General features: G+C 44.3%; 1 protein-coding gene across 1 annotated transcript; it reads left to right on the top strand.

Moving 5' to 3' along the window:
- Window positions 1-831: 831 nt before the first annotated feature.
- LOC118216518 (actin, cytoplasmic 2) lies at window positions 832-5362 on the top strand. The gene is made up of 6 exons (XM_035397752.1): window positions 832-987; window positions 2661-2790; window positions 3115-3354; window positions 3747-4185; window positions 4294-4475; window positions 4596-5362. The coding sequence occupies exons 2-6, from the start codon at window positions 2668-2670 to the stop codon at window positions 4737-4739; spliced, it is 1128 nt and encodes a 375-aa protein (XP_035253643.1). The 5' UTR covers window positions 832-987; window positions 2661-2667; the 3' UTR covers window positions 4740-5362.
- The last annotated feature ends 1322 nt before the right edge of the window (window positions 5363-6684 follow it).

The raw sequence follows: 6684 nt of genomic DNA on the forward strand, positions 1-6684 counted from the left end.
TGTACTTATTAAGTTAAGAGGAAGTGGTCGGGCCTCGTGTACTACACCCTCCGTAACGCCATTAGACATCAAAATGTAACTTTACATGATAATTTGTACAGTGTGTGCCCAGAGTCCTTGGAGTTTAATTTGTAATACTAACGTTACAAAGACAACTAAAATGAATGGGGCGGGGGTCTTTGTAGTGCCCTAGATTCCCCCTCCTCTCACAGCTGCAGGATATGGATATCATACACAACGTGCCTGTCATGGGCTCTCAAAATGTTATCAGGATGTCTGCAATTTCACAAAAGATCGTAACTATTTCGTATGGCATTTTCTGATTCAAGGTTAAAATCCCGAACAATTTTACCCAGCAATGAGCATGACAGCTTGTTACCAAGCTTTCTCGCTAGCTATCGAGCTAACAACAATGAACCAGCAAGACTACCTGAGTTTGTCACAGTAGCACATTAATTTTCATTATTAATTATGAGGCACGGTAATCATCTGCATATTACATATATTTTAGCTTGCTGGGTTATGAATTTCACACATTCGACTAGTTACCATTACCAGTGTGTAAGACTGCAAGCTACTGTTTTATATTGCAATTGAAAACATTTTTTTTAAACAACGAAATCGATCAGCAAAGATTGAACGCTGAGGCTGTTTACAAAGTATCATAAATTCTGGCTGTGCATTGGTAATTGTATTGATCCGGCGTAAACAAATAATTTTATTCTCTGGTTTTTCCTCCTTTTCTGACTCTCAAGTTGCAACTCAGTGCAGCAATGTGCACGCGACACACCGAGTGTGACGCTCGACCAATCAGATTGCCGAGTTCCGAAAGTTTACCTTTTATGGCTCGAGCCGGGTGTCTGGCTGAGGATAAAATAGTGCACCCAATATCTACTGATTCACTTTGAGCTCCTCCACACGCAGCTAGTGCGGGAAAAATACAGCCTGTAACAGTTTCTCTTAAGCCGCTAAAGCCCCACACCCAAGGTAAGAAAAAACATTGTTTTAAGTAAGTTAAAGCTGGATTCAATTATTTTCATCATTTAACCTGATCACTTTAATGTAAATATATGCAACCAACATCAAGCGGTGTGCTGAAAGCATGAAGTTCTTTGTTGGATTATTTTACTGATATTTCAGATGTCTGGTAGATTAATGGCTATTTATTTTTGTTAAAATAATTATTTAGTCGACAACTCATTTTGAGCAGCAAATTGCGTTTGCTGGCGCAGGTGCTTGGACAATTGAACAAGGTTTGAATGAATAGGCGTCGTCAGTTGGTGGATATAATCGCTAAGCAGTGTTAAATTGGTTTGTTAGATTTGTCTCCGTAATCTTAAAACTGTAGCCAATGTTTGATCTTTACCTCGCAATGTTTTTCATCTAGTTGCATGGCAAAGCAAGGTCTGTAAGGAGATTTTTCTCGATGTATGGCTCCTGATGAGATTGGGTGTGACCTACTTTTCCTGTTAGCCGGTGAACTAGCGTTCGTTCTGAAGACTGATGGATAACTTGAATGCGTTCAGCCGGCTTTTTAGGACTGCTGCGTTTCCTAAAACTATAACTTCGATGCTATCTAATTATTTGCATCCATCTGGCTCGTTTGACACAAACCTCACAGCCCGACACCTAGAATGTTGGGTTCGCCAGTGAGGCTTCGCTATAATTCCTATGTATTCTTGGTTAATCAATCTCTTATTCAGAATTAACGTAAGGTGTGGTTGAGTTGTAGTGGGGCTTCCTACCGGACGAGGGCTTGCTAGGAAGTTGCTAAGGCGTGGTTCGAATGTGCTAGCAAGTGCAACATGGCCAATGACACTTGGCTAAATCGAAGCAGACCGCTGTCGTGACTGCTGTCCTTATGAAGTGATTGCTTACAAAAGCACACTACTAGTTGACTAGATGACAATGATGACTTATTTTAAAAATTATACTTTGTCATATATGATTAGCAAACCATTTCATCGGAACCACATTGTTTGGCTTAATTTAGTCTAAAGGCTGACATCCTTATTCTGAAGTTCGAACATCTGGACGTTGGTCGTTGTTCGAACTTTAGAATAAGGACTCTTATGATGCAAAATTCATAGTACTTTGCGAACGGGGGAATCGGCAACTAGCCGTCTAAACTAGTTGCATTGCAGTACCTAGATTGGCCAGGCTGCATTGGTGGCTAGCTAGCTGGCTAACTACGTTGGCTGGCTAAATGTGACGCAGTAGGGTTAAAATCTTTGGAGTTGGATACGCTGCTATAACGATAGTCAAGTCGTCTATCCGCAAGCGGGCGGGGGTGGGGGTTGCAAACTGGAAATGAATGGTGTAGGGAGTGGCCATGGCCATGTTGAATGTCGAAATAAGTTCCCTTTCCTGAAACCTAGCAGTTTGGCTGAATGCCACGCCGCCGGCAACCGCAAAGCTGCTCAGACCATTGCCTTTTATGGTAATAACGAGAGAATGGAGCGGGACTTCCTTTGTCTCTCGAATATCTCGGTTGGGCGGCAGCTCCCCCTAGTGGCAAAGTGCTAAACATGCAGCCGTCAGAAGCAGGAAATGAGGCAAAGCCTGTCACGTGGTGCGTTTTATGGGCAGTGCACTTGCGCAAGGCATAAGGATCATCGGCGCATGTAGTAAATTTTTTTCTTTCTTTCCTTTTTTTTCAGTTCAGCCATGGAAGATGAAATTGCCGCACTGGTTGTTGATAACGGATCCGGTATGTGCAAAGCCGGATTCGCTGGAGATGATGCTCCCCGCGCTGTCTTCCCATCCATCGTGGGTCGCCCCAGACATCAGGTATGTATTTCCACCCGTCAAGCCTGATCAGGTTAAATGAAAAGCGAAATAAATCTTTATTGGCGTTGAACCTAAATTAGTGTTATAAGATTTTGTAAACAATGTGTTTAATTGTGCACATTGAAGGCACTGTCTATGCCTATTTGAACCTCCTGTTCAATCATAAATGATGCACAGAGCTACTTTAAGTGTTTTAAAATGATTCAAAACTGGTAACACTGAGGGTGTGTGAAATGATGCCCCTGGTGGTGGATGATTTTAGACTTGTCCTTATTTTTATTTTTTTCAATGGGAGTTTAACTAAGACTCAAATCTGTTCCCCAGGGTGTGATGGTTGGCATGGGACAGAAGGACAGCTACGTTGGTGACGAGGCTCAGAGCAAGAGAGGTATCCTGACCCTGAAGTACCCCATCGAGCACGGCATTGTCACCAACTGGGACGACATGGAGAAGATCTGGCACCACACCTTCTACAATGAGCTGCGTGTGGCCCCCGAGGAGCACCCCGTCCTGCTCACAGAGGCCCCCCTGAACCCCAAAGCCAACAGGGAAAAGATGACCCAGGTAAGGACGCCCCCGGGGGGGAAAAACAGGGCACGACCTCAAGACTTATCAAAACTGGTCCTCCTCTTCCTCATTTTTCCATCCTCCGTTCATTTCTCTCCCTTGCCACCTCTTTCAGGAGTTCTCTCTCCAGCCCTGAGTTTCTCGTCCTTGTTCTGGAGACCCACAGGTTCATTTCCTTTTCCGTGTCCTGTTTGCAGTTCCTTTATTTATTTTGCCGCACCCCACGATTTTTAATGAATGTTGGGTTTTTTTTCCTCCTGCACTGAAACCTGACTAACTTTGCCTCTTTTTGGTTGGACGCATGCACTAACGGGTGTCTGCACGTCCCCGGCGTTGGCCAGTTTGAGGTGGACTAATCTTGTGTCCTGTTTCCCTCGTCCCTCTTCCAGATCATGTTTGAGACCTTCAACACCCCCGCCATGTACGTGGCCATCCAGGCCGTGCTGTCCCTGTACGCCTCCGGCCGAACCACCGGCATCGTGATGGACTCCGGGGATGGCGTCACCCACACCGTGCCCATCTACGAGGGCTACGCCCTGCCCCACGCCATCCTCCGTCTGGACTTGGCCGGCCGCGACCTGACGGACTACCTCATGAAGATCCTGACCGAGAGGGGCTACAGCTTCACCACCACGGCCGAGCGTGAGATCGTGCGTGACATCAAGGAGAAGCTGTGCTACGTCGGCCTGGACTTCGACCAGGAGATGAGCACCGCCGCCTCCTCCTCCTCCCTGGAGAAGAGCTACGAGCTGCCCGACGGGCAGGTCATCACCATCGGCAACGAGCGCTTCCGTTGCCCCGAGGCCCTGTTCCAGCCTTCCTTCCTGGGTAAGCGAGCCGCCATCTGAGCCCCCCCGGAGGTCCAGGACACCCCCCCCCCCCCCCCCACTGTTAGCTCTTTCGCGGCTAACTGTGAACCCCTTTTTTCCCCCACAGGTATGGAGTCCTGCGGAATCCACGAGACCACCTTCAACTCCATCATGAAGTGCGACGTCGACATCCGTAAGGACCTGTACGCCAACACCGTCCTGTCCGGAGGCACCACCATGTACCCCGGCATCGCCGACAGAATGCAGAAGGAGATCACTGCCCTGGCCCCCAGCACAATGAAAATCAAGGTGGGTTTGCCTGCGCCACTGAGGTGTGCTAACGGCTAGCCTAGCTGTGAACGACACGCACTTCCAAAAGCCCCCACTAGATGGCACTAGACTCACCTGTCTCCTCTTTCCTTCCTTCAGATCATTGCCCCACCTGAGCGCAAATACTCCGTCTGGATCGGAGGCTCCATCCTGGCCTCCCTGTCCACCTTCCAGCAGATGTGGATCAGCAAGCAGGAGTACGACGAGTCCGGACCCTCCATCGTCCACCGCAAATGCTTCTAAAGAGAGAAACAGACTGTTACCACTTCACACGCCGACTCAAAACTGCGCAGAGGAAAAACCAGAAACGACAACATTGGCATGGCTTTCTTTATTTTTGGCGCTCGACTCAGGATCTAAAAACTGGAAAACGGTGAAGGTGACGGCAATGTTTTTTGGCAAATAAGCATCCCCGAAGTTCTACAATGCATCTGAGGACTTTAAAACAAAAAAATTTAAAAAAATGTACTTTTTTGTTTTTTCTTTTTAGTCATTCCAAATGTTTAAATGTTAAATGCATTGTTCAGAAACTTATTTGCCTCTATGAAGGCTGCCCAGTGTTTGGGAGCAGATACTTAAACCTTGTTGTAGTATTGCTTATGTAAATTATGTAACCGAAACAATGTCTGGGTTTTTGTACTTTCAGCCTTAAATTCTTGGTCCTGTATTTTTTTCCCTTTTTTTTTTTTTGTTTTTCTTTTTGTTATGCAAAAACAGCTTTACCTTTATACAAAAACATAAAGGTTTACATCCCCCTGGGCATATGTATGAGCCGTATGGAAGGTGGCAGTGCCAGACATGGTGGGGCCAATCTGTACACTGACTAATTCAAAACCAATAAAAGTGCACATGTGAAAGACATGCTACATCCGTGTTGTGCTTCCTCTCGACTCCCGATTCTTGTTCAGTGTGTCCATATAAAACGGGGTAGGGTTTTTCATTGAGGGCTTATTGCAATGATGAAGGTTGCATTATCATTCTAGGGGTGTGAAATTGCATCCAGATTAGATTACATTTCTGTTGTCTGCAAACAAAGTAGAAAGCACTTTCTACACTCAAGTTCCCCAGAAAGTTACTTATGAGTGAGGAGTGCGATTGTGGGTGGGTAGGATTGAATCTAACTTCTATCCCCTGGATGCTCTTGAGTTGAGGCTGTTCAGCATTTAGCTGCATGACGGTAAAAGTGTGGTTACTGGGTACTTCTAGCCCAAGGGTAAGCAGTGGATGTAGAAATGAGGCCATTTGGAAAAAAAAGCCCTTAAATCTGATATTTGATTGGTTGGTATAACCAATCCTCTCCCAGGCAGGCAATACAGTGATCTCCACAGTAGGAAAAACTACAATTATGAAAGCTCTATGAAGTATTCTGGAATACCATGCAATATTTGCCATCTCTTTGATAATTAGATTTCCCCATGAATGATAAATTCAACTGCTTTAAACTTGATAAACTAATTCCAGTTTCAAATGCTAAAATTGACATTTTACAGGGAGTCACTTGGAATATGCTAGTGTTTTTGTTGAGATTACATAAGTGGAACAGGTTCTCCATAAGTTCAGAAACACATTAGACTTGTATTGATGTACTGTGTTTCATGTGTGTTTCCATTATCCTAAAAAACAAACACTAAACTAACATTGCATTTGAGAACGTGCAATATATTTAAGATGAGCAACGATTAATTCTAGCACACGCTGCCAGCAGTGATATTGAAGAAACTACAGGTGTTCCATTAACTCATTAGCATCTCCCACGCAATGCAGTAGTTTGCTGAGAACAATAATTGCCAACTAATTACTACATGTCTATTTATCTGAAGGTTGATAGATAGATAGATATATACTTTATTGTCTACTTTTGTGAAAATTTGCCTTTGGCTTCACCATATTTACAATAAAAACAAGCAGTCACACAATACAGGCTACAAACAACACAATACTAACAATATAGGTTTAGACAACACAGGCCACAAACAACCCAGTCCATAGACAACACAACAGAGCTTCAAGTACCTTTTCCAGTACATTAGAGTGCTATGGTCAAAATATTAATATTATATTAATTTTGTAAAATATAGAAGTGGGAATCCTGGACAGTCCTCTAAATCCTTTATAATTCCAGGAACACAACTTCTATTTGCAGAAAATGAAATATGAACATTATCTCAAACTTTAGAAATAACATTGC

Source organism: Anguilla anguilla, chromosome 17, assembly GCF_013347855.1.
Source record: "Anguilla anguilla isolate fAngAng1 chromosome 17, fAngAng1.pri, whole genome shotgun sequence".
Classification (NCBI taxonomy): Eukaryota; Metazoa; Chordata; class Actinopteri; order Anguilliformes; family Anguillidae; genus Anguilla; species Anguilla anguilla.

What these genes read in the sequence shown, in the direction of transcription:
- LOC118216518 (XM_035397752.1), top strand. Translation starts at nt 2,668, where the DNA reads ATGGAAGATGAAATTGCCGCACTGGTTGTTGATAACGGATCCGGTATG. An exon ending in TGGGTCGCCCCAGACATCAG is followed by an intron (nt 2,791 to 3,114) that starts GTATGTATTTCC and finishes TCTGTTCCCCAG; the next exon opens with GGTGTGATGGTTGGCATGGG. An exon ending in ACAGGGAAAAGATGACCCAG is followed by an intron (nt 3,355 to 3,746) that starts GTAAGGACGCCC and finishes TCCCTCTTCCAG; the next exon opens with ATCATGTTTGAGACCTTCAA.